Below are 24,099 nucleotides of genomic sequence, written 5' to 3'. Positions count from 1 at the left end.
GCTTTATTTTCTTGGAAAAAACGGTGGTAGATTAAGGAAATGACCAAGCGTGTTGGTATTTTACTGTTGTTGTTGTTGTCGTCGTTGTTTAGGTATACATTTAATGCTTATCAAAAAGGAAACATTGTCTTGTCAAAGACCGCTGCAGGGGAAGCCCTGAGGTGGCTGGAGCAAGGAGATCACAGCTCCTGTCACAAGTCCTTTCAAATAGCTACAAAGCTGGGAGTGGAATGGTGAGGTGGGGCTGTTTTTCAAACAAGATCTGATTAGCATCAAGTCAATGGAGGGCAGATGGTGAAACACAAGAATAATATCAACAATCTGAAACTACTCTCATACTGTATGTTAACGAGCAGAAATTTAAATAAAAACCTTTAAAAAAGAGGGTGAAACTGAAAAAAAAAAAAAAAAAGAATAATATTGACAGACCTGAGTTCTACGCGATCTCTTCAACTCCACTAAACCGTGGGTGCAAAAGACAAGAATTTAAGTGTAACTTCAATCTCCTAAGACAATCGCATCACAGTTTTACAGGGATAGTAATCACCCACAACTGTTAGACTTCTGAATTATTGGACTTAAAGCGTGACGCTAGGGGCGCCTGGGTGGCTCAGTCGGTTGAGCGTCCGACTTTGGCTCAGGTCATGATGTCGCAGTTCATGAGTTTGAGCCCTACATCCAGGCTTGCTGCTGTCAGCTCAGAGCCCTCTTCGGATCCTCTGGTCGCCTTCTCTCTCTGCCCCTCCCCCGCTTGTTCGCGCGCGCGCGCGCGCGCGCGCGCGCTCTCTCTCTCTCTCAAAAATAAATAAAACATTAAAAAAAAACAAAGCACTACATTAGAATTTAGAAATCTGGGTAAAAGGAGAGCTTAAAATTTCTTATCTGGATTATCTGGGCCTTTATGCTTTTTGGTTGAACTATAGAGAGATTTTAAAGATACAGCTATAACTATTCATAAAGTGAGGACCTGCCCTGACAATTGTCTCAAGTATCCACTTGGCTTTGTGTATGACTGTTGCATTTTTTTCACATAATATTTCTGTAAGGTTGCATAAAAGCCTAGTCAACCATGAGTGCTTTCAGGGAGTTTGGTGAAGCTAGGAGTTTGGGTGAAAACAAGTTTATCACATACCCACCCTCTTGCCAACTTTCAAATTTTGTGCTTCTTTCAAAGAATTCTTTGAAAATATTTCACCTTTAAAAACGGAGACACCTCTGTGCTGTCTTAGTAAGCCAGATGCTTAGTCTGGGTTACAGGAAGTGGAAAGTCTCTGCCAGCTTCCTTTGTAATTCCTGACTTTGGAAATGGGAATTCAGCCATTGAGAACTTTTTGATATGCAGCTGCCTTTCTCAGAGAATGCAAACCAACTAACAAAATCTTCAGGTTGCCTTTTCCTTGCCTGAGAGCAAGAGGTAAAAGAATAAGGAGGTCATTCTGCAGTGTCTTCTTGGCTTTACGACATTCCCACAGTGGACACCTTTGAGTTAATGTGCAGTCTCTGTATTCACCATAAAACTCAGGCACTTAAAGTATAGTACCTCCTTAGTTACTTGAATATTTGGCAGAGTAGGTTTTTTTCACCCTTAAACTGCTCAGATAATTGTCCGTTACTTGTTTGTGTAAACAACCTATAAAAAATGTGTTTGTTACTTTTTAAAGTTATTAGTCAAAAATTTCCCAGAGCAGAATCAAGAAATTCCAAATTGAAGAAACCCCATTAGCTTTTAAGAAAAATCATGGAAATGAAAGGAGCGTAAGGAAAGACAGAGAGTAGCAGATTCTGTAATTTTTATTACAAAAAAAAAGTTCGAACTCTTTACATGCTATGACATTCAATGCCATGGAGAAGTTCATTGCAAGCAAACATTTTAAAAAATATACATACTGTATATATTTACATTCAAGTCTGAGTAGTTGGTGTCAAGGTGTAGTTCAGGTTCGAATCTTCACCCACCCTGTGGATTTGTTCAGCTACTAACTAAACAGCGATTGTATCTTCACTCAGGCACATGAAGAGGTAGAAACTGCTTTTTAAAGAAAAAAACAACAAAACTGGAGTGCAAATGTGAAGATCATCTTTGAAGCAGCTTAGCTACATCAAGGAGGCCCTAACTAGCTTTGGTCATCTCAAGCTGAATACATGTAGCCCGTCCTTTAAATTAAAATCTGGAAAACTTTGGGTAGATGTTCTTCTGAGTACATCAGGGGTTGTCAGAGATCAGCAACTCTGCCACTCGGCACCCAAGAATTGCATATGACTAAGTTAGGCGACATAGCAGCAGGGCTGGGCTGGCAGCTGGGCACCTTTTCCCTGATAAGACACAAATAAAACACAAACGAGTGGCTTAAGAGACCTCAAATTGCTATCTGTACACCTACAGCCTAGAACTCAGAAGCCGACTAGGATACTTCGTTTCCCAAGTGAAACCTCTATCCCAAACTGAGCTAGTAAGTCTAGACAGGGGGGAGGTGACCTATGACCTCTGCAGGCCAAGGTTTCTCAGCCCCAAGACTAAACCTCATGACGGCTCTTGGGCCTGAGAAGGGCTCCCTGGGCTCTTGTCAGACTTGGTGGTGCTCGTTCCTGAGACGGGGAGTTGGAGGGAAGCCACAGGGGTGGCCGAGGGGAGAAGCCCTTCTCGTTCTCTTTTCTTCTGTTTCATCCTGCGGTTCTGGAACCAGATTTTGACTTGCGTATCATTCAGCTGCAAGGAGTTGGCTATCTCGATGCGTCGGGCTCGAGTTAAGTACTTATTGAAATGAAACTCCTTCTCCAGTTCTGTCAGTTGCTTGGTGCTGAAATTCGTGCGGATCGCGCTGGAGGGGCTAGCGGCTCCATACTCGGCGAGTTTGCCTACAACATAAAGACAGGGCATCGGTGGGGTGAGAGGACGCGGACGTAGAACGCGGGCGAGCAGCGGGGCCGGTGAGAATCAAAATCACAGCTCAGCTCTCCTGGGTCTCTGTAGACGCAAGTTGTGCCAGAAGAAACGCCCCACGGAGAGCGCCTTCCCGAAATTTCCTCAATGCCTGGCACATTTTCGGAGCGTGTACTTGGGGCACGCTCAATGGAATGCGCCTACTTTAACAGCGCTGCGGGACGCATTTCCTTCCTAAGTCCTAAATCGCCGTCCAGAGGGGCAGCTGCAACGCGCTCCCAGCACAATTCTGCGGAGGAGGCTCCGATCCCAACCCCAGTCGCGTCCGTCCAAGGCCCAGATACTTACTTTTCTTAGGGGCGTTCCTCTTCACTTTCATCCACTCGAAGGTGCTGAAGGCGGCGGGGAGGCCGGAGGCCGGCGACGCAGACTTGGGGTAGGCGCCAGGGGCCGGGGACGCGGTCTGGAAGGTCCCAGGGTGGCCGTCGGCTGGCTCTTTCAGACACTCCGGCAAGGGGCCGGGCTCGCCGAAAGCCGCGTAATCCACCTGGCCGCTGAGGAGAAAGGAGCCACTGCCCGAGAAGACGGCTGAGGTGGCGTAGTGGACGTGCGCCCCGCCGTCGTCGGCCGGCCGCCCGAGCGCGCACGGGAAGTCGTACGCCGGCCCCGGCCCCAGGAAGCCATAGTCCGCGCCCCCTGCCGCGGCAGGTGCGGCCCCCGGCTCGTAGGCGCCCTCCAGGGTGCACGGCGCGTAGGAGGGCGCGGCCGAGGGCGGCGCGGGGGGTGGCGCGGGGGTGGCCGGGGGCAAAGGCGCAGGTCGGGCGGCGGCCAGGGGCAGGCAGCTGACGAAGGCGCCGTCGCCGCTGCCCAAGGGGAAGGCGGGCTGCAGGGCCACGGGCCGGGCGTCGGCGCGGCAGAACTTGGGCGCGAAGCTGAGCGCCTCGCCGCCGCCCCCGCCGCTGCCGCACGACACGTACTCCAGGTAGGAGCTCATGGTTCCGGCCCACCCGCCTGAGCGGGGGCCCGAGCGCGGGGCCGGGCAGGACCGCCGCGGGCTGCGCCGTTCCGCCTTTCCTCTCTACCCGAACTGCCTTCGCCGAGCCATGGCGAGCGGGCCGGAGGTAAATAGTGGCCTAATATAGCAGCGGGGGTGGCCACGTGGCGCTGGCCGGCCAATGGGCGCCTGCCCCGCACGGCCGGGGTCCCGACTGGCGAGCTGCTCCACGCGCCTGCCCCGCCGCCAACTTTGCCAAACCTGCGGGTGGCCGCCGTCCAGCGCCCTCAGGCCGCGGGGAGAGCGGGCGCGGCCCCGGGGCGGCGTGGAGGAGGGCGGGGCGAGAGCGCCGGACGCCTGCCCCCCGGGACGGGCACTGGACGAAGCGGGAGGAGAAAGGCAAGACTAGCCGCTCGGGTGAGGACGAGAGGATAGAGGGCGAGACGCTTGTTCTTCTGGATCGGTGGGTGGCTGATCCCTCGGGTGCGGATAGTGGGCACTGAGGTGGGGAAGGGGTTAAAAGGGAGCGTGGAGTTCGACCCCTGGGCACTGTTCAGAGCCCTATGCGCTTTCGGTTTTCCTGGCACTGCTGTTACCCTTCCCCTAAACCTAAAGGACGTGTTTACTTTTCCCTCGCTTTCAGCCTGCCTCCGATTCACCGGACTGAATGTTGTGCCCTAGGCGCTGTGTACCTGGGGCGGCATCAGATCTTCACGTTTAGACTAGATTTTCACGTTACTTCGACAGAGTCCCTTCAGTTTCCGCTCTTACCGTTTGTGGAGTCAAGGTGGGGGCGAGTGTTGGAGCGCCAGGTTTTGATTGGGACAAAAGATAAGGTTTCTGCCTTGCGGAGAAGTTTACCAGGCTTCCCCCATAACTGGGTTATCCAAATACAGCAGCTGCGCTTGTGGTTGAACGCTCGTGCTCCTCTCCGGGAGGCTGGCTCCCGCACCCGGGCTGCGCACGCTCTGGCTGGGGCGCTTGGCTGGAGGGTGCAGAGGCTTCCCAGGGAGCCGTCAGATCTCAGAGGTTTGGACGGGCTCGTACCTTGAAGCAATTAAAGCTTCTGTTCCATCAGTTAAGTGCTGCGTCGTCTCTTGCGAGTGAAATCTGAGGGCTCACAATGTTAATGGGCTCACGTCTTTCCCTTGATAATACGGTTTTGTTTACTGAGCGTGGAGAGACGGGAAATAAAAGTGCAACTGGCACAGGAAATGAAGAGTAGAAAGGTTACAAAGACCGGCTTTACATGGACAAACTTTTCAACTTCCTTGAACATTTCTTTGGGGCTGCAGGAAAATAGCAAAACTATATAAATAAATGTTATTTACACACAGCAGTCATGAGAGAGGGTGGCTTCCTAAAACTGTGTGAATACGGTCTACTCTTGACTTATTCAAGTGCCCTTGAGAATTTGATCTATTATAGCCTCTTAGTTATGGTGACGGAGGTTTTATTATTGTTTCACTGATCCACTTGTCATGCAAGAGCGATTGAGCCCTTGCCTAAAATTCCACTCTGAGGAAGCGGGGAAAATAGGAGCCATCACAGTCCAGGGAGCCAGTTCCTTACAGGGATGTGAACCTGTGAATAAACAGAGCCACACCAGACGTGTTACCCTGGTGAGGCTGAAGTTGAGCCAAGGTGGGGAGGGGGGAGGTGGAGGGTACCCAGCTAGGAGTGAGCACAAAGCTAATAGTTCTGGTGTTGCGGCACCGCTGGAGTTCTGGGATTTGGTTGGGAAATGGAATCCTGTGCTGAAGATGGCCCTTCAGACTTGATGTTGCTACTTCAGTCTTTTCCTTTAGCCAATCAGATGACAAAGGTCCTAAATAGTTCTTTGAAAGAGAAAAATAGAGTCTCTTTTCTAGCTCTCTGGACAGGGAATGGTAGAGCTCTTCAGACCTAGCTGAGACTTCATATGTAGAAACATTTTTTTGCTGTCCCCAACTCTGATGGCCATACAAAAATATCAGCGACCCAGATGCTGCTGAGTTCACGTAACACCTCATGCACCCCTGGCTAGACTTTAAGAGCCAGTTTTTACCAGGATAGTGACCTAGCATGCACACCTCTGTCTAAATCAGTCTTTCTCTCGAAAGGTTTTCGGTTAATCACAACTCCTAGGCCCAGAAGCCCCAGCAGGTCAAGAAGGAAGATGGCCTTCTAAACCTCTCTGGAGAAGGCATCCTGCAGGCTGCAACTCAGGATGTAGGACAGAAAACTAAGCCTAATTGCCCGGCAGATCTGACCAAAACCTATCACACTAAGGGCCTTTGCTCTAAGGTTTCAGGGAAAACAGGCAGCCTAGGTGCCTTGGCAAACTTCATTGCAACAGAGACCAGGCTTCTGCTGCTAAGCACTTGGGGCAAAGGTTGGGTCCTTCCTGTCACAATTAAGCATTGACTTTGATCCACCCATGAGCTGTCTACACTGTTTCTCTGAAGCAAATTTTGGAGATTGAACTTTCGCTGGTGGAAGAAAATGTCCTAAAAGAGAATGAGATTTTTTTCTTAAAATTGTATTGTTTTGTTTTCAGAACTATGAGTGAGAGTTGCTGGGAGGAGGGTGTTCAATATTCATTCAGACCCAATTGCAGTTCAATGATCATTGCGTACAGAGAGCTACATTCTGTTTGTCCTTCTCTCTACTCCCTTTAACCTCTCAGGCTTTGGCATATCCTACACCTTGGGGCCAAGAGCTGCCATCTCAACTCCTGGACTGGTCCTTGACTTACTCATATTGGAGCCGAGACTCTGGTCATCTCAGACTCAGATTCATCATTTCCCAAGGACCTACTGTGTAAGAACATTTTGTTAGGGGAGGTCTAGGCTGCACACAAAAAGATACTCTCAAACCAAAGGAACAAGGGATTCATTTCTGGCACAGGTCTCAACTATGCTATAAATCTACTCCAGAAGAATGTGAATCTATAGTTCTCTAAGGAGAGATTGGAAGATATTATTGGAGGAGCTATATGCAGAAAGATATGAACGTAGGATATTTTGAGTAACTTTAAAGTTTGTCTCCTAGATGTTCACAGAGTATGGGAGAAATGTCTTACTAATTTTATTGCTTGTTCAAGTCATGAATTCCCAAGGGTCACTTGCCCTGCCAGGTCCGGGTGCTGTAAGTTCTCAGCAGGAGGTGACAGCAGAGGGGCCTGATTGCCAGGTTGTGTTTGATGTAGGAATGCTTTGAAATCTCTCCCATACTGCTAACCAGGGCAGCCACCCTGAAACCCCACCCCCCATGACAACCTTTGTCTCTCATTCAAACAACAAACTTTTTTTTTCTCCTGCAGACAGAAGACAGAAGTGAGGGAGGGTGACACTCTGGTCTTCTGTATGTTTACAGTTGTTCCTAAGAAGCGTCTTGCAACCCCTCTCCACCAGCCTCTTCATGTTACCCCTTGGAGACGCTTTGAGCACATGCAGACTTTTGGCTCCACAGCCCCAAGCGGTAGAAGGGCTCTTGCTTGTTGGGGTGAAAAGCAGGGGGGGGGGGGGATGGGGGGGATTCTGGGCTTTTCTCTCAAGCAAGATTTGTAGTTCTCTGCAGAAGCCTTCAGTCATCCCATGATGGAAGTGGGGGTGAAGGACAGGAATTCTAAACCTATCAGAAGCCTGATAACAGGACCCTCCTTGAGGAAAACAGTTTGGAGTGCTGTGCCTTTCCCTGAGAGCTTTGTGAATGAAAGGCTCATGGGTCAAGCCCTTGCCTGGCACACAGTAAACATACAAGAAATGTTTGTTGGACAGAAATAAAAATGGACAGAATGGTGTGTTTTTACCATGACTAATATCGGATAAAAGATATCTTTAGATAACGGCTCCCAAAACCAACTCATGTGGGTGGAAATCAGCATAGAAGCTTCTTTAAAAGTGCAGGTTCCTGAGGCCACCCAAGAGATTTTTATCTAGTATGCCTGACTCCAGTAGGAGTTGTGATAAGCCTCTTGAGTGATTCTCAAGCAGGGTTCTTGGGAACCATATTTTGAGAATTTCTGCCTCTCAGAAATTGGGGTGGGCAATGTGGGAAGAGAGGGGTAATTCGGTGGGAGGGGCCCTTGGCTAGCATCATGAGAGCTCATGGCTAGTGGGAACATTATACCTGAACAGTGCCCAGAAGCCTCTTGGGTGGTAGGGGCAGAGAATGTGAAATGGCTCTCACATTTTGGTTTGGCAGCCTAAGTCTAGTTGGGGTGAAGTTTTATAAAATATCCTTAAGTAGTAGTCAGTAGAACTTTCCCAAGTTTTGCTGATAAAATAGTGCTTTGCAGAGACCTGGCTTCCGCTCCTTGTCACCTTCCTAACTTGGCTTTAGGGATGCCAGTAAGGTAGGAAGTGAAAGGCGTTTGTCTCTCCCAGTCTCTTTAGAGAAAATGTAGAATAGTTCTGAGGTAATGGAAAGAAGGAAGGAGGAGTGGGAATAGGAGTCTCAAGAGGGCGGAGCCAACTCTTCTTTCCTTCCACCTCTCCCAAATTGTCTGGAATGAACATCTGAGCTCCGGGGAGCCAGAGGGGATGAAATGTCCCTTGGCCTAAGCTGTAACTCTTCCTTTGATTAAAGATCAAGATGTCATAAAATGTCAGTGCAAGAAGGCCCCTTAGAGATGAGTGACATTGAACCCCTCATTTCAGAGAGGAAGTAACTTTACTCAGAGGTTAAAAGACAAAACTATCGGGGTGCCTGGGTGGCTCAGTCGGCTGGGCGTCCGACTTTGGCTCAGGACATGATCTTGCAGTCTGTGAGTTCAAGCCCCGCATTGGTCTCTGTGCTGACAGCTCAGAGCCTGAAGCCTGCTTTGGATTCTGTCTCCCTCGCTCTCTGCCCCTCCCCCACTCCTGCTCTGTCTCTCTCTCTCTCTCTCTCAAAAATAAATAAACATTAAAAAAAAAAAAGACAAAACTACCCTGCAAAAAATGAGGGAACTAACTTGGGTCTCCCGACTGTCTACAGTCTGCTGCCTGTCCACAGTGTACGAAGAGGAAAGAGTAAAACAGCCCCTCCTTTGCACTGTGGAAGGGTCAATGCTGAGCAAGCAGAGCAGTGTTGAAGGAGACACCCTTGTTTCTGGGAGGCCACACAGGCAGTGTGACTGCCTGGGAGGCTTGCTGGCCTCCCTTTGCAATTTGCTGAACTGGTGCTCCAGACTTCTGAGGCCCAACCTTGAGCTACTCCTAGAGAAGGCAGAGATGGATCTGGGTCCCCACCCCCTCCACCACGCAAGGGTTAAGGATCCCCTCATTTCCTGCTGAGCTTGATCCCTGGGGGATCAAAACCAGAGGTGTCTTTCCATTAATGTAACTGGATAGTACAAATTTAGGATCGTGTGAACACAGGTATACCCAGGTCGGTTACACTTGTACTAATCTTTTTCTCCTTTATTTTTTAAATAGGGTATACATTGAAATTTACATGGTTCAAGATTCAAAGGGTACACAGTGGTATGCAGTGAGCATCTTTCTCCCATCACCTAGTTCTCCTTCACATAGGCACCAGTTAAGAGTTTCTTACATATCTTTCCAGAGATACCTTATATGTTTCTATCTATCTATAAATCCCCCCACGTTTTTTTTTTGTTTGTTTGTTTGTTTGTTTGTTTTTTTTGCTTAAGTGATGGTGTACCAGACAGACTCTCTCGCACCATGTTTTTTCCCCTGTTGTATCTTGAAGATCATTTCCTATAAATGCATACAGAACTTCCTGGCTTATTTTTACAACTTCATGCTGTTCTGCTGTACACACCTACCACAATTTATTTAACTAATCCCCTATTAATGGATATTTCGCTTATTATTCATTGTTTTCCCATTACAAACACATGTTCAAGTTTTTAACCTATTAGAAAAATCCCCAGACATGGAATTACTTAGTCAAAAGTATGTGCGCTGGCAATCTTGACGCAGATTGCCATATTGCTCTCCTTAGATGTGAATCACTTTATGCTTCTGCCAGCAACATATGAGAATTCCTGTTACCTCATACCCTTGCCAAGTCAGTGGGATAGTAAAAGTTTTTATTTTTGCCAGTCTGATAAATAAAGAATAATACCTTTTACTTATCCTTATAGCATCTCCAAAAATGCCATTCTTTTTTATCTTGTTTGATCCTTTCATAATTCTAGTTTACAAATGGTAATGGCGGCACAGAAAAGATAAACTGTTAGTCGTTATCACACCCAATGTAAATGGCCAAGGTCAGACATTCAGCACTCTTTCCTGTACTGCACTGTGCCCCGAGGAAGCCTAAGGAGATTCAGAGAGAGTGGGTGGCTTCAGGCATTCCCTGAAAGACACATGATATAAAAAAGCTTTCCGACATCTGCTAAGAGGCCTCCTCCTTAGTGGTCTGATACCAAGACCACATTTCTGCATGTGTCCCTGGAGAGTACCCTCCGGAAGCAGAGGAGCTCTAATTAGCAATATGATCTGACCTAGTCCTAAGCATTAGCCTGTATTCAATATCTGGGAAGCAGTAGGTGTTGTTTTTAATTTTCCTGAGACTTATTTCTCACTGGACATCCAGGATCTAAGTTATTGATCAGCATGGTGTGGGTAAGAGGATGTTTTCGCTCGGTTTTAGCTTTGCCTGTGACTCTCATTTAGACCTGGTGAAGATACCTGGTGAAGATAACACACACACACACACACACACACACACACACACACACACACACACACACACACACACACACACACACACACACACGCAACTTTACTGATAAACTTATGAGGTAGATATCTATTGACTGTTTCACTGAAGATGAAACTGAAGGCCAGAAAGATTAAGTGTATTGTTGAGGGTCATACAATGTATCAGCAAAACAGAAAATACAGTGTAGACCTAAAACAGAAGTCCTTAGTTTCCCCCTGCAAAATCTTCTTTTTCCCCTTCCTGTATTCATTTTGGTGAACGGCCTGGCTACCCAATCAGGGCCTCTAAATAGAAGCCTAGGGATTAACATCCATAACTCCTCTTTCACTTGTCCAACTGTCAGCGAGTCCTGTGAATTTGTCCTCCTAAAGGTCTTCCCTCTTCATCCCCGTTACCTTAGATCCTCCCTAGGCTGGATTATTGCAGCAGCTTCCCCTTCTTCTTTCCTTCTTGCCTCCCATCCCTCCTCCAGTCAGACACAGCATCCCTCCCAAAGAGCAAGCTTTCCAAATAGATAACGTCATGTCCCAGTTTAAAAACTTCAGTGGCTTCTCACTGCCTGCAGATTAATTCCAGACTCCTTTCCACGGACCTCATACAACCTCTTTTGCCAGCCAGATGCTCTACTCCAAACTCTCTTTGTTCCAGGTCTAGACCTCGTTCTTTCTTCCCTCCCTGCTTGCGTGTGCTGCTCTTTCCACCGAGTATGTCCCTCCTTCCTAGACCTAAAAAGCTCATACTTCAGGAATCAAAATTCACCTCCTCTGAGAAGCCTTTTCTGACACTACACTTGTGTCAGTGGCTCCTTCTCTTTATTCCAGGAACCTTTAGGCCATACTTCTGTTCTAGCATCTGTCACAGTTTTAGGATTCTTTTTCTTCCCCAGTAGATCAAAAGGCATACACTATTAGTGACCCATTTTTAGATCTCAGAGCCCAGCACAGTGCACACAGGAGCTGTTCAGCAGGTATTGCTGAAAGGCAAGGAGAGAGAGAGACTCTGACCCAAGGACAAGAGGACCAGTATTTTAATTGCTTAAAGAGTTCAGGACACTGTGCAAGACTTAATGCTACAGCTTCTATCTATCTAAAGTAAAATGATAGTAGAACATCTCTCCAAAGCAAGTTAATTTCCACCTGAGAGGATGCTGAGAGAGAAGACAGGGAGGGAGGAGCTGGGATTTTGTCTTTCAGGGGCTCTTTCCTATAGGCTAAGGCAACAACTTTTAACTAGCGTCAGAAATTTCTCAGCTGATGTCACTCAAAAAGAGGGTAAAAGAGGGGGTAGCCTGACACTTTCTTAGAACTTACCGAGGACTACAAGCACCACCGTAAGAACGCTTCACCACCCACTTTACCCATGACCTCCTGCTGCAAACAGCTCTAATGCTAATGACCTCCTTCTCTCTCCCTCCACCAACGCTCACAGTTTTCGGTCTATCCCTTTCTGGTATTTCTAAAATGAACCCCAAAAGAGCTGAAGTAAAAATACTCCAGTCCTTCCTTCACACTTGAAAAGAGAGGAGAGGCATATCATTATGGTTGGCATTTTACGTGTATTTTTATTGTTCTTTTTCATATGGCATTCAGGTTTAGTTCCAAGTTTAACAGGGATACCCTTGCTTCCTTCCAAATAAATGACTCCTGCAGGTAAATAAGAGAACTAAACTAGCTCCGCCCCATCCCTGAGTTCTAGTCCCCTGGGAATCTTTTTTTTTTTTTTTTTTTTTAAGACTCTTACATAGTGTCTGCAAAACCTGGGATTTTCCTCTTCCCTTTCCAGGGGTACAGCTGCGCTAAGCTTGTGACGGGGGGCGGGGAGCAGGGGGGGGGGGGCAGGGTATACAGTCTCCGTGCGTCTGGGGCGGGCGCGGGGGCCGCCCCTTAGGAGAGCCGTGGGCTGCAAGGGGTCCGGAGGCGGGGCCGGCAGGCGGCCGGGAGTACCGGGAGTGGGGGGGGGGGGGGGGGGGTGTCCGGCCTCGCGCCGCAGAGCTTGGGGCAGCGGGTCGCGCCCTCCGTGAGCGCTCACCCCGGGTGCCTGTGTCTCCTCTGCTTGCGGTTTCTGGTCGGCTCCCAGCTGGCCCAGACTTGCTCTGAAGTAGGAGGAACCGCTGTCGAGTGAAAAGTGCACACCGGGTGATTGATGAATTCTTAATAGGACTAACCTCTCCCGCCACCCACCCCACCCCCCCGACCCTCGACACACACTGAGAAATCCTTCACCCAAGCCCCCCCCCCCCCGCCCCACCCCTCCCCAGGCCTCGTCGCCGGCGAGAGGGGACGCGGCCGCCAGCCGGTTGGGTGATTAACTCACCGTTTGTCTTTCGGAAAGTGTGCCAGGTGGATTGAGGCAGCCTGGCCGCTCCGGCTCTCTGCTGACTGCGCCCGGCTGCAGGCCGGAGAGCGCGGAACGAGCGCGCGCGTCACATGGTGGCGCGGCCCGGAGCCGGCCTTTGTGCCGCGCGACCGCCCGGCCGCCCCGGGGAGGCGGCGGCTATTGTTCCCCGCGGGGGAGGGAGGTGCTCAGACTCGGGGTCCACGCCAGCCTCCTCCCCAGAGTGTCCCCACATCTGAGGACGGGTGGGGGCTTCCTTTGTGTGTTTTGGGCCTGCGACGGGAATGGCGCGCCGTTGCCGCCCCAAGGGGCCGCAGAAGGGGCCGAGAGGTTGGTGCCAGCGCTGTCGCTACTTCGAGTTCGGCCCAACCGACCGACCCAGTTTCCCGCTCTGCCCTTGCGGAAGAGACGGGGCGGGATGTGGTATTTGTAGGGCAAGCGCTTGGAACAATAGAGCCATCAAAAGGCCTTCTCCCTGGTCTCCCAAGGCAGCTAGGCTCTTCTCCCCTCTTTCGGAAAGGCCGTGGCCCAACAGGTCCTCTTGGCCTGATTTTAGGCCTGCTTTCCCAGTAAAAACACTTCATCTGTTCTCCACGAATCCTAATATAAAGTCTCCTCCTTGGACTCTTACTGATGTAAACATCCCATTTTCATTATTTTCCAGATATTATTCTTCCATAAATTGATCCAGACTAGCCATAGGAACCAGTCAAGATATTTTGCCACAGGATCTAGGACAAGAGGATTTACCTACTATTGCCCACCTTGCAAATCTCCTAGGGACCTTTCACCTGCTTCTGCTACTGCAAATGATTGGACATCCATTTACATTTCCTCTTCTTCATGTGTGGAAGGAAACTTGTTCACTGTGCTTCAGGCTGCCCCTGGCCTGAAAGTGGGTCCTTGAATTCCCCTTGTACCATTCCAACTTGCCAAGGTGGTTATGAGACCTGAGGGAGGTGTTTAGGCGTGGACTTTGGGCCAGGTGTGTAAATCCATTTGGTACCAACTTTGGGCCCCAAGGATAAGGGCATGTGTAGCTGCACCAGAAGAGAGGGGAACAGTGAAAACTAAAGTTTCACCCTCTGTGATGATCTTCACCACCACCAGTACCAACAATGCTGTAAGTACAGAGGATTCACCTACCCAGTCGTTTTTCCTCTCCATCCCGGCCCTCTGCAAGAGTGAGCCAGTGCTCAGAGATGGTGGAGGGTATGGCTGGTGACTCAGTCTCAACTGTGTCTCAACTGTGTCCAAAGTGTCTAGGGAGAAGTCTGCTCACCGGTAGCTATATCCTCTCTGGGAAGGCACAGTGCCCTAAAGTGGTGAGGCTGTAGGCCTGTGGGAACTGGGGCCTCCTGCCCCTCTTTTTATTTTTATTTAATACTCACAAACTTCTCTTCATCCCCCCCCCCCCTTTTTTTCCCTTACAGTTTCTGAAAGAAGGACCGAAGTAACACCAAGAACTCCCAGATGAAGAGGACCTTCCTGGATCTGTAACTGGGATTAACCAGTTCTTTACTGGGAGAGAAAGTTTCAACTAATCCTCAGGATAAAAGCAAACAGGCCTGTGACTGTCCCTTGAACACTGACAGTGTAAACAAGCTTCTGGCTCCTCCAGGTCAAGCAGAGGAACACTTTTCATTAGAATGTTGGGTTTCTTCTTTGTTATTCAAACATACACCCACACACATCCCTTGTCCCTCCCTAATGAACAAACCTCAACAGATGGAGAGCCTAGGCTCCCAAGACTTATGACTGAGAAGATGCACTTCACTCAAGGGTGGGTTGGCTTGTACAGAATGGGGGAGAGAGAAGAAATGGGAAGCTAGTATAGGTAATTACTGTGTTTTAATACTCCTTACAGATAGCAATCCAAAAAATCCTGTTCCGCAAGGTTAGCAGCCTCTGGGGCCTGGGAAACCGATTTGGCTGACGTGTCTGTGATAGGGACTAGGCTTGGGGCTGCACCAGGGGGAAAGTACTCACTCTATATTCTATCATTCTCTCTCATTTGAAAGCCTGTACAAAGAAATGGTACAAATGGATGGTTAACTTAATGATTCCATCAGAGGCGGATTTTTCTCTGTCAGGACCCAGGATGAGGCTGAGGTCTGAAAGCCAGGAGGCAGAACATTTACTTAATCGCCCTTTCTTACCGCCTTTCCAGGGGCCAGGACTGCTCTTCAGACCTTTCCTCTGCCACGTCCCCGTACCCCTGGCTAGCTCAGTTGGGTCTTCTTACCCCACTCCTGGCTCGGCCTGAGTTTCTCCTGGTAGCCACGGCAAGGTCTCCTTATGGCTAAATCTTTTCCCACTCCCACCTCCCATTCTACTGCGGGCCATTTTTGCAGCCTCCTCTCTACCCAGCTTTAATTAACATTTGATTGCCTGGGCAGAACAACCAGGGGCTCCCAAACCGCTGCCACCCCCATCCATGGACCCTTTCTTCAGGCCTCAGGATGATCCCCCACAACCTCGCTGATCCCCTCCCCTCCCCCAGCGCTCCCCGCCGCCTCTATAGGAAAAAAAAAAAAAAAAAAAAAGCCGAGCTGGTCAAGGCCTGAGCCAGAGAGCCACGTCCTCCTCTGGAGCAGCAAAGGGGGTAAACCTCCCAGAGACCAATGCCCAAAGCGAGGCCCGGCCCTTCCCCACCTCCAGGCATAGGCCCAACAGTACCATTGTGAGGCCTTTCCCGACGCGGAGCCCTTGGGGAAGCTGCGCACACAAAGGCGCAGCCGCTCCTGGAAGCCCGGCTTGCTCGGCGCCCTCAACCTAGCGCCGGACAGTCGAGGCCTTGTGCGCTCCCCCATTGTACCCCACGCGGCCGTCTCGGGCAAAAGTCACGGGCTGGGGTGGAGGTTTCCTTCTCCTGCCAGCTTGCCCCTTCCCGCTCCAGGTCACACACTCCCCCCCCCTCCCACTTCCCCGGGAAGGAGAGGCCTGGGCCCAGAGCGCCATTGCCCAGCCGGTGCTCCCCTCCCCCACGCTCTTCTTTCTGCTTTCCCGAGGCCCGGGAGGGAGGAGGCGGGCGCCTCCGCCGATAGAGCAGCTATTGTGACCTTCCTTCGCCGAGCGGGAACCCAACCGAGTGTACCGCTGGCGGGGGAGGAGGCGACTGTATGCGCAGACCTCGGGGTGCAGAGGGGGGTGGTACTGGGAAATAAATAAAGGTTTGCAACCTTGGGCAGTTGGGCCCTTCAGAGGGCGTTTGGTTGTGTTTAGACTCCGGTGCTTCCTAACGCTAATTGCGGGCTCAAAAGGAGCAGAATTTATGGCGAAGGCCAAGGCGGCTTGTTTATAATTTATGAAGTTTTAAATGGCTGTGCTGCAGGCCCTCCTCTCGCCCTGGCCGGCGGCCGCGCGGGAAGCGCCTCCCCAGACTCGCCACCGCGCCCTCCTCCCCGCGCCAGGAGCGGCGGAGTGCGCCCATCACATGACACGCCGAGGGCAGGAAAGAATCCAAGCCATTCTAGGAAGCCTCGAGGAAACCTGTCACCAAAGGTGAGAGAAAGTCAATTTGTCCCAAGCGAACTCCCCCACCCCGTTAGAGAGGGGTGCCTCCGGGTAACTGCCCGGAGAGGGAGCCCCCGACCCCGCACCTCTCTGGAGCATCAGTGTGAGAGGAAGCTGATGTCAGCCGGCCTAGACACCGTTTAAAGTCTAATCCATGAGACCTAAGCCGCAGATGACACTTGGGGCCTTGCAGACACCCGCAGACTCAGCAGATACTCCTGCGGTAACACACCGCGCTGGAAAACGCCTGGAGCCATAATGCATTATGTATTTTTATTATTATTTATGGTAGGAAGAGGAGATGAGGGAAAACCGGGCTGAATCTAAACAGCCTGATAATTCATCTATTTAATATTTAGCCAGTTAAGAAAGGTTGTTGTAATCCCTGCAAGGCAGCAAGCTCTTCTTTGACTTCCCTAATAGCTTAAAAAATAATTTCTTACAAGACAATTAGAAATTCTGCCTATGGATGCAAGTTTCATAGAAAACAATTTTAAACCTTGCAAATGGGTAAAATATCCCTTCAGTTGAAGTCATTTATTCTGTTGATACACTTGTACAACATGTATACTCTAAACCTGCTCAGATAAAGTAAAATTTTGCAAAAGGATAATCCCTACCACCCCCGATCTAACATGCCATTTTAAAAACAAAGGAACAAGGGAACTAGATATTATTTGAGCTATCATTATTTAGCGAAACACAAACATCCAAATAGAAACGATTGTTGTTCCACCAGAAGATTAGAAGTTAAATTATTTCCACACAATGGGAATTTCACCTCGTGTCACGGGGGGGATGTAGTAGGAGCTGTATTATTTGTCAAACCGAATAGAGATGCGTGGGCTGACTTTGCTGAAATACAAAAGACTTGAACCTTATCTGAAGGCGCTTTCCAAGTGTCTCCTCCTAGAGAAGCGGGTGGACATTGTCCACCCCTAGCCGAAGCCAGGCTAATATTTACAAAGTGGATATAAATCCTTGAAGACATTTTTGCCCGTGTTGTACAAAGAAACCGGAATAAACAAGGTGTTTATACTTGTTGTGTTCCATTAATTAAACTTTTATTACTTTACATCGTGGGGAATGTTTGTTTACTTGAGAAATGAACCACCAACCATCATAAAGGAAAAAGTCCTGACAGCATTTCCTAGAGAAAAAGCTTAGGTGCGTGTCTCCAAATGATCATTTCTTTTTGTGCACCTTAGCTTTTTCAGAGCTCCGTTCTTCTTACAACTTCTCTTGTCTTTTCTTTGATTGTCAGTTTTCTTTCAAAGTTTATTTTTTATTAGCGCAGAAACGTGAGAGCTGGCCTCCCCAGTGTAAATGCAACCTTAAAAAGTTGATTTATGTCTAAAAAGAAGGTGGTGGAAATAGCATAGCAGGCACAGCACAAAGCCCTACCCAGATTATCCCCCCCCCCACCCCGCTCCCCGGGGCATTTCTGGGTTTGCATCCTCAGATTTCCACCCCCCACCAATGTCAATAGCTGCAATGTAATCAAGTATCCCCAGAACCAATTCGTATACCAGATTCCAAATAAATGAAAAATAGATATATCAAAGAGTCAGCCTATTCGGGGGCCTTCTGCTGGGATTGTGCAAAAGATAAAAGGCAGAGCGATCTACTTCCAAGTGTGCTTGATTAACACAGATACACTTCCGACTGAGAAATTTTTTTTATTCTAAATATTTGTTCAAATAGTACCAGACAATTTGAAATCAATAAACTGTGTCGAGTGGTGAGGGCTGCGGCTGTTGAGAAATGAGTAACGGGTGTCGTGCCACGCCACGGGGCCGCCTGACTCTATACCCATGAAGGACAATTTGCGGTCTTAATCCTTTACAACTACAAACACCAGCCACGGTTACAACTGTTCAAAACTACTCTCTCAACTAGTTCAGAGCAAGGGGACTAAAGAGGTGAGACGTGGCCCCCGCGGCCTGGGAGCGCGTTCCTAAGCTCGGCTGGAGAATTCTACAAATATACACATAAATACATTAAGACGAGGATAAATAATCAGGGAAACGAAATGACTCGCTTCAAATAATAAATACGGTCGTTGAGTCCGATGCAATCCTTACGGGACGGGAAGGAGCATATAAATTAAGGTCTCCGCAACTAAGCTAGACGCGGGCCAGGCCCGGGGCTGTCCGGGCTCTGGACCCTCTGCAGAGCGCGCCGCCGGTGGATCTCAGACTTACCTTCGGGACACCATTACCAGATTAGAGTCCCTCGGTCCGCAGTATATGGCACTGTCAGGGTTACAGAGGACAATCCTTGCGGCTGATTTATGGCGAGTCACCCAAAGGAGGGAGCTCCTGGAGGGGAGGCCCAGTCGCCTGCGCCTCGGCCGCTGTTGGCCCGAGACCCAGGAGGCGGCAACCGGGCCAGAGGGGGGGGGGGTCACAGAGCTGCCCCGTGGGCCCCGCCCGCCACCCCCGCCACCAAAGCAAGAGAGGTAATTGCGCCGCGAGTTCGGGCCGGTGGCGGCCGCTACAGATGCGTCAGTTTGGGGGCCTCGGGCAGGCGTCCCTGAGACGAGTGGTGGGCCGAGAGATCTGTGTAGGTGGGATGAGGGTCGCACGGTCCATGGTGGTGGTTGCCGGGAATCTGCGCGGCGCAGCTGTAGTCCACGCTGGCCGAAGACGGATGCGAGAGGTGGCCCAGGTTGAAGACGGGCCCGGACGCGGGCGCCATGGAGTCGACGAAATTGCCCCCCACGTACACCGGGCTGCCCTGCAGGTTGGCGCTGGCGAAGCCGCCGCCGTTGCTGGCCATGGGGTGGGGCTCGAACTCGGGCGCCGCGTAGCGCTTTTGCTGTGGCAGGCAGCTGCTGAGCGGCGCCGTGTAGGCGGCCAGGCCGTACATGTTGGGCTGAGATTTGGCGAAGGCGGGAGGCGAGGGCGCGTCGTAGGCCAGGCCGGGCACGGGCGGCAGCTGGCCCGAGTAGGCCACGTGGCCGGCGGCGCTGCCCAGAGGCGGGCTGCGCTCCGGGGACTGACCGGCTGGCGAGTGCAGGATGCCCTTGGCCTTCTGGTCCTTCTTGTACTTCATGCGCCGGTTCTGGAACCAGATCTTGATCTGGCGCTCGGTGAGGTTCAGCAGGTTGGCCATCTCCACGCGCCGTGGCCGGCACAAGTAGCGGTTGAAGTGGAATTCCTTCTCCAACTCCACCAGCTGCGCACTCGTGTAGGCCGTGCGCACCCGCTTGGACGCTGGGCCCGGCGGGCTCTTATCCTCGCAGCTCTCTCCTGGGCAGGAAGGGAGACAGAGGGGACGCTGAGCGGGAGCGGGGGATGGCGAGGACATCCAGGGCCAAAGCGGGGTGCTTCCCTGGATCCCTCCTCTTCCTCCCCATCTCCTCCCATCTTAATGCTGGCTGGAATGAGGGAGGGGCGTCTGAGACGTAAGATTCCAAACGGGACTTCACAGGCCCCAGCCATACCTATGAGTTGCACCTGAATTCCAGCCCCCCCCCCCCCCCCGCCCCCGCCACACACACACACACACACACACACACACACACACACATCTGCCTTCTGAGGTCCGATTCACTCTGCCACCCCCTCCCCTTCAGCCTAGTCCATCATCCTGTCCCTAAGGCTAAGGCTGTGGAGGAGTTTAATGAGAAACTAGTAGCAGCTGGTAGGGCCTACCCCCTCTTCCAACCCCCATTAAAGAAGGAACAGACTTCTCTGAACACTCTTCCCAGCCTCTGCCGGGCTGGGGGAGGAAGGCAGCCCCAGCTTGCCTTGCTTAGGGGCTGGCTCCTGGGCAAGGCACCCCAGGAAGCATGGAATGAGGGTAGAGATCATGGCACCTCACCCCAGCTCAGCTGCACCCAGACCCAGGGAAGTGATAAGCCATAAAAATACTTCTCCAGAGTTTCAGGGGCTCCAAGACCAGCCTGGGTGCAGTCTGAGTATTGCAGTGCTAGGAGCAGCAGTCTGAACACTGGTTTCCAGTACCCCTGCCACCTCTCCGCAGCTTGTCCACTCCCTCCTTGGTTACACAAATGGATTTCTCCTGGGAGGGAGGGGCCTGGACTTGCAGCTGGGAGGGAGGGGCAGGAGAAGGAGCTTACCGGCTGGAAGGCACTTTCCCCCAAGAGCAGCAGCCCCAGAGAGTTGCAGGCAAACCAGAGATTTGATAACAAGGTAGTTACATCCCATGCCTCAAACTGGCCCTGGACCTGGAAGCATATTCATCTATCTGAAGATAAACTGCATCAAACGACACGAGGCCAGAAAATTTTAGGGACCAGGCAGGCTAAACAGAGAGAGGCAGTAGGCCTCAGACCTCCTGGCCCTGCCCATCTTCTTCTGCCCACCCTGAATAGACCCACAGAAGATCTTCCCAACTCTGGGGTCTCCCTTTTCAGGGAGAGAAATCCAAGGCTGCTCCTGTTTTAGAGCATATCCCCTTCCCTTAAGATATGCCCCTCCCCATTATGGATTTGCTGGGATGGGGAGAACTGGGCTGGCGTGGACCAAGTAGAGTCTGGCTGTCTTGCAGGCTCCGGTTGGATTCGAGTGCCCCATTCTGTGGTTTTGTGATCTTGCGCAACTGTCTAACCCTTTATCTGTAAAGTGGGGCTATACCTACCTCAAACGGTTCTTTGGAAAATTAGATAGTGCTTGTAAAGCGCTTACCATGGTTCTTAACATAGCCCTTCACAGACTTTAGTTCTTATTAATTTAAGGGAACGGGATTCGTGTGATGTAAGATACCTAAAAACCCAGGCTTGGGGAATCACAAGTTTCGAAGAGCTATTGGATGGTAGAAGGAGCCAAGTTATGACCAGCCACCCAGGAAAACAAATGTTAAGTCAATATATGGAAGAGCTATCTATTAATAACTATGGGACTTGTCCAGCAATGGCACCAACAGCCCGGAATGGAACACCCTGTCACTGTAAGGGCATGGGTCCAATCAGGGACACTAAAAAGAAAGGACATTTCTGCATGAGTAGGAATTTAGACATGTGGCCTCCAAAGTTGCGCTTCTAGCCCCCAGTCTCTTGATTCCTAGATGAGCCTGAGCTAGCCTCTGGGGCTCAGTGCGGGGGTGGGGGGGGGGTGGGGGGGTGGGGAGGAGACTTAGCCCAGGATGAGCCCCCTCAGAGAGCTACCTGCAGCGGCACAGCCGTTCTTCTGCTTGGAGTTCTGTCGGGACTCTTTCATCCAGGGGAAGATCTGCTTGCTGATGGTGGCTGAAGAGCCAGAAGCATTGGGCCCACCCTTGGCCTTCTTGGCAGGCGCTCCACCTCCGGGATTGGTGGGCGAGGATGGGGGCAGGGTTGGTGGCGGAGGAGGGGGTTGTGGTGGCTGCTGCTCTGAGTTCAGGCCGGGAGGCTGGCTGCCACCCCCCCCACCCTGGCTGTTCCCAGTGCCAGGACGCATACAGCTGCCGTTAAGTTCAGCTCCTTTGTGGGCTGGGGCTCTCAGAGGTGCGGAACTCTGGATGGAACAGGCGGAGCCCGTGTAATCAGTGTCCAGGGAGTTGGCAGCGGCAGGGGGTGGGTAAGGCTGATGGGGAGTGCCGTAGCCATAAGTGTCAGTGGCTTTGCTGTAGCCGTAGCCTCCGAAGAGTCCTGGGTTTTCATAGTAAGCAGCCTTCTGCATCGTGCACTCAGGAAGTTCCAGGGTCTGTTGACCCTGCTCAAATAACATTGACCACCACTGTCTCCTTCACCACCACCTCCACTGTCTGCCGAATCCCGAGAGGGCTGGGGTAGCCGCAGGCACCAGGTGACCTGTGGAGAAGAAAAGCGAAAGGCCCCAGAGAGACTGTAACTGACAGGACAGTCGATGTATGAGGACCAGCTAGCCCAGGCTCTCTGCTGCCCACCCAGTTCAGAGTGGAAGGAGCTGAGATTTTATGAAGTTCAACTTATTTGAACCTTTGAAAAAGTCAGAAGGAATTTCTTATAAACATGAAAAGACCACTCCCACTCTTTAGCTCAACTCCATCCAAGAGAAGGGGCTTCCCCCACCCCCACCCAGATAATGTTTTCTTTCTTCAAGATTGTCAAATAGCTTTTGATATGGCATAGGAAAGCACTTACGGACTCATACATTTTAATGGCTGATTCTCCCACTGGACTTTGAGCTCCTTGTGTCTTATTCATCTATATATTCCTAACACCCAGCCCAGTGCCCTACATGTAGTAAGTGTAATAAATGCTTATTGAATGAGTGAATAAATGGACCTATCAATCAATCTTTGGGTCTTCCCACAGTTTTGATGAAAAAAGAAAGTTCAGAACAGCCAGAACTCTCAAAAGAAGGAGGACGAGGAGGAAGGAGAAGGAGAAGGAGAAGGAGGAGGAGAAGGAGGAGAAGAAGAAAAGTATCTCCCCCACCTGGTTTCAAAATCACAGCATCTTTCATGGAGACCAGACAGTCCACTTTCTGGTGCCGGGATGAGAAGCCACCCAGTTAACTCTGTGTGTCAGCACTGTGAAATCTACCAGGAGATAAAAACCAAGAACACTTAAAGACTCCCAAACTTATTTTGAGGTTAGAAAGATGTTTCTTCTCTTTCATCTACGTTTTTCTAGACTCTTTACTTTGTCCTCCACTACTTTTAAGTGGATACCACTAGAAACTTGGTAAAGAGATTTAGAATTTGAAATGCATGGAGCATGGGTAAATGCAGAATGCTTCATGTTACAACTTTATCATTTTTATCCTGCATCTAATTGTGTGAACAGATATTATTATTGACCTCTGCTCTGGATCATACACTGCACCCCACCTCCACCCACTCTACAACCAATGAGAGAACCTCTCATGGCATGATGAATGGACCCAGAATTAGAAGAAGAAAAAAAAAAAAAAAACTAAGAAAAATTCTTCCCTTTTGTGTCCTCTGATTCTTGATGGAAGTTTTCCTTGTCAACTACTCCACCCCCATCTCGTGAAAGGCTCCTAAGGAGTTAAAGTATAACTAATAGCATTCAACCACTTTTGTGTGCTTGATAAAGAAAACTCATAGGTCAGCTCCCTGGTCTTAATTCTTGATCTCCTCTTTCAGGCACCTTTCCTTCCTCAAAACTCCCTGGGCTTCCATCATGGTCATCATGATGGACCACATTGTCTAGACAACTTACGTGGCCTAAAGGATTTGACCACTGGTACCAAAACCACTCTGCCATTCACTCATTTCCCCTCCACTTTCACCAAACAGCCTAACCCAATTTTTAAAATCCTTTATATTAGCCTTTGTTTGGTAGTATTGTTGCCCATTTTGTTACAAAGAATAAGTGAATATGGCATTTATCTTGATAAGACACAGACCCTTTTCAATGGGATAATAGAATACTAGGATGTTATGTTTTAGGAATTGTTTCTATTATTGTTCTGAAATGTATGCGGTTAAGATATCTACCTAGCAAAGCTGATGTTAATCTTTCTTTCATTCAATTTCTATGTCATTCTGACTATTAAAGTTCCTGAATATCAAATGGAAAGTTACAGCCTCATCCTCTAACGTTTATATATGTTTGCCCCCAAGCCAAAGGACTGGTTTAGCTGTTTCTGGACTTTTCTGGGATCCTACTTCCAGTCTTAAACCTTGGGCCCTCTGGATATCAGAATGGCCACATTTGACACTCAACCCACCAGAAGTCACTGCTGCTTCTGTCATTTCATTTACAAGTGTGGAAGCAAAAATACTTTCCCTCTTGCCTCCCAGGTTGACCAAGGTT

At 50.1% G+C, this 24,099-nt stretch overlaps 2 protein-coding genes and 2 long non-coding RNA genes across 4 annotated transcripts; 1 reads left to right on the top strand and 3 right to left on the bottom strand.

The window, feature by feature from the left end:
• Window positions 1-1,773: 1,773 nt before the first annotated feature.
• Window positions 1,774-4,141, bottom strand: HOXD1 (homeobox D1). The gene is made up of 2 exons (XM_025912179.2): window positions 3,230-4,141; window positions 1,774-2,856 (listed from the first exon to the last, which is right to left on the bottom strand). The coding sequence occupies exons 1-2, from the start codon at window positions 3,873-3,875 to the stop codon at window positions 2,522-2,524; spliced, it is 981 nt and encodes a 326-aa protein (XP_025767964.1). The 5' UTR covers window positions 3,876-4,141; the 3' UTR covers window positions 1,774-2,521.
• LOC147578550 (uncharacterized) lies at window positions 4,055-17,423 on the top strand. The gene is made up of 3 exons (XR_015255331.1): window positions 4,055-4,338; window positions 13,534-13,992; window positions 14,303-17,423. It is a non-coding gene; the product is annotated as an uncharacterized LOC147578550 (long non-coding RNA).
• LOC147578551 (uncharacterized) lies at window positions 9,469-13,998 on the bottom strand. The gene is made up of 2 exons (XR_015255333.1): window positions 12,849-13,998; window positions 9,469-12,645 (listed from the first exon to the last, which is right to left on the bottom strand). It is a non-coding gene; the product is annotated as an uncharacterized LOC147578551 (long non-coding RNA).
• A 621-nt stretch (window positions 17,424-18,044) lies between the features above and the next one.
• Window positions 18,045-22,854, bottom strand: HOXD3 (homeobox D3). Its single transcript, XM_086718940.1, has 3 exons — window positions 22,753-22,854; window positions 21,520-22,143; window positions 18,045-19,639 (listed from the first exon to the last, which is right to left on the bottom strand). The coding sequence occupies exons 2-3, from the start codon at window positions 22,058-22,060 to the stop codon at window positions 18,882-18,884; spliced, it is 1,299 nt and encodes a 432-aa protein (XP_086575066.1). The 5' UTR covers window positions 22,061-22,143; window positions 22,753-22,854; the 3' UTR covers window positions 18,045-18,881.
• Window positions 22,855-24,099: the final 1,245 nt, after the last annotated feature.

This window comes from Puma concolor, chromosome C1 (genome assembly GCF_028749965.1).
Source record: "Puma concolor isolate L17-30 chromosome C1, mPumCon1.1.hap2, whole genome shotgun sequence".
Classification (NCBI taxonomy): Eukaryota; Metazoa; Chordata; class Mammalia; order Carnivora; family Felidae; genus Puma; species Puma concolor.
Note: the sequence above shows the minus strand (reverse complement) of the source record. Positions and strands in the feature narration are given on the sequence as shown.